The sequence below is a fragment of the Mus pahari genome, chromosome 13 (genome assembly GCF_900095145.1).
Source record: "Mus pahari chromosome 13, PAHARI_EIJ_v1.1, whole genome shotgun sequence".
In the NCBI taxonomy this organism is placed as follows: Eukaryota; Metazoa; Chordata; class Mammalia; order Rodentia; family Muridae; genus Mus; species Mus pahari.
Genome location: NC_034602.1, coordinates 76,547,063 through 76,548,988, shown reverse-complemented (window position 1 = coordinate 76,548,988; position 1,926 = coordinate 76,547,063). Strand labels below are relative to the sequence as shown.

The 1,926-nt window shown below is 32.3% G+C and overlaps 1 protein-coding gene across 1 annotated transcript in view; it reads left to right on the top strand.

Moving 5' to 3' along the window:
- LOC110330635 (estrogen sulfotransferase, testis isoform) overlaps positions 1 to 1,392 on the top strand; it is a 17,818-nt gene extending 16,426 nt beyond the window's left edge. The window contains exon 8 of the mRNA XM_021210882.1: positions 1,039 to 1,392. Within this exon, the coding sequence (XP_021066541.1) occupies positions 1,039 to 1,151 (113 nt within the window). The 3' untranslated portion in view covers positions 1,152 to 1,392. The remainder of the gene's footprint in view (positions 1 to 1,038) is intronic.
- The last annotated feature ends 534 nt before the right edge of the window (positions 1,393 to 1,926 follow it).

Genomic DNA, 1,926 nt, shown 5'->3' with positions numbered 1-1,926 from the left:
GCATCCACTTCTATATTTGCCAGGCACTGGCATAGCCTCACAAGAGACAGCTATATCAGGGTCCTTTCAGCAAAATCTTGCTGGCATATGAAATGTAAATGAAGAAAATATCTAATAAAATAATTTAATAAAAAAGAAGAAGAAGAAGAAAGGAAATACAGGGACAAAAAGTAGAAGAGACTGAGGGAAAGGCCATTCAGTGACTGCTCCACCTGGGGATCCATCCCACATGCAGACACCAAACCCGGACACGATTGCTAATGACAAGAAGTACTTGGTAACAGAAGCCAGATATGGATGTCTCCTGAGAGGTTCTGCCAGAGCCTTACCTATACAGATGAGGATGCTTGCAACCAACTATCAGACTGAGCAGGGGGACCCCAATTGAGGAGTTTAGAGAAGGAATGAAGGAGCTGAAGGGGTTTGTAATGCCATAGGAAGAACAATATTATCAACTAATTAGACCCCCCAGAACTTCTAGGGACTAAACTACCAACCAAAGAATACACATAGAGGGACCCATGGCTCCAGCTGCATATGTAGCAGAGGATGGCCTTGTCTGGCATCAGTGAGAGGATAGGCCCTTGGTCCTGTGAAGGCTCGATGGATGCTCCACTGTAGGGGAATGACAGGGCAGTGAAGCTGGAGTGGGCAGGTGGGTGGGGGAACACCCTCTTGGAGGCAGTGGGGATGAAATGTGGGGTTTTCAGAGAGGAAACCAGCAAGGGGATAACATTTAAAATGTAAAGAAAATAATCAATAAAAAAATTTAAAATATAATTTGATAGTCATTGTCCCATGAGTCTCATCAGTAGTATAGGAAGAAAGGGATGAGCCAGTAGAAACTTTTTCAAGATAAAAAAAAAAAAGAAAATTTATCTTTGTAAAAGTCAAACAACACAATACTTGAATATTTTATTCAGGTATTAACTACTAGAAAAAATTTCACATTATTAATGAAAGTGATGCAGAGTAGAAAAAGCTTGCAATTCTGGTTCCAAGAGTTGACACTTCTGATTTTTACCTGTTTCATTGCAGGAATTATAGGAGACTGGAAGAACCACTTCCCAGAAGCCCTGAGGAAGAGATTTGATGAGCACTACAAGCAGCAGATGAAGGATTGCACTGTGAAGTTTAGAATGGAGCTCTGAAACACTTCCTTGTGTCTGAAATTAGAGTAGTCTGCAATTTATCCTTCAGTTTCTCTTGTTGTGAATTCAGTAGAAGTAGAAGTCTTTTGAAGTCTGATGGTTTAAATTCATTTTTTCTAACTTTTATGTCAATGTAATTTCTAAATCTTTTAACAGCAAAATCAAATTTTTCTTATATATAACATAAGTATTGTCCTCTAACAGTGCTTAAAGATTTCAAATAAATATAATTTGATACCTGAATATTTAAACAGTTACTCATTCATTATTTCATTAATTTATATATGAATATATATATATGTATATATATATATATTTCTTATACATAGATCTACAAACAAGGTACTTTGAAACTGGAAACTAGATAACCTTATTTGGAGCTAAATACATGCAAAATTATATGAAGAAACTAAATCAACCCCAAGAATTATAAAGTCACTTCAAGATAATATCTAAAGTTCATCTACAAAAACATATGGGTGGTATAAATATATACTTATATATTTATTTATATATTATTTTATATATTATAACATTATAATATAACATTATAATATAATATATAACATTATAATATATATTATATATTATAACATTATAACATTATATATATAATATAACATATGTAAAATATAACATATTACACATATAAATATAGATGTGTTTTAATATAAGTTAACATAATTATACATTTACATATATAATAATATATTTATATAAATAAATATATGAATATGTATAGATTTGTATATAATACATAATGCATATTAATATA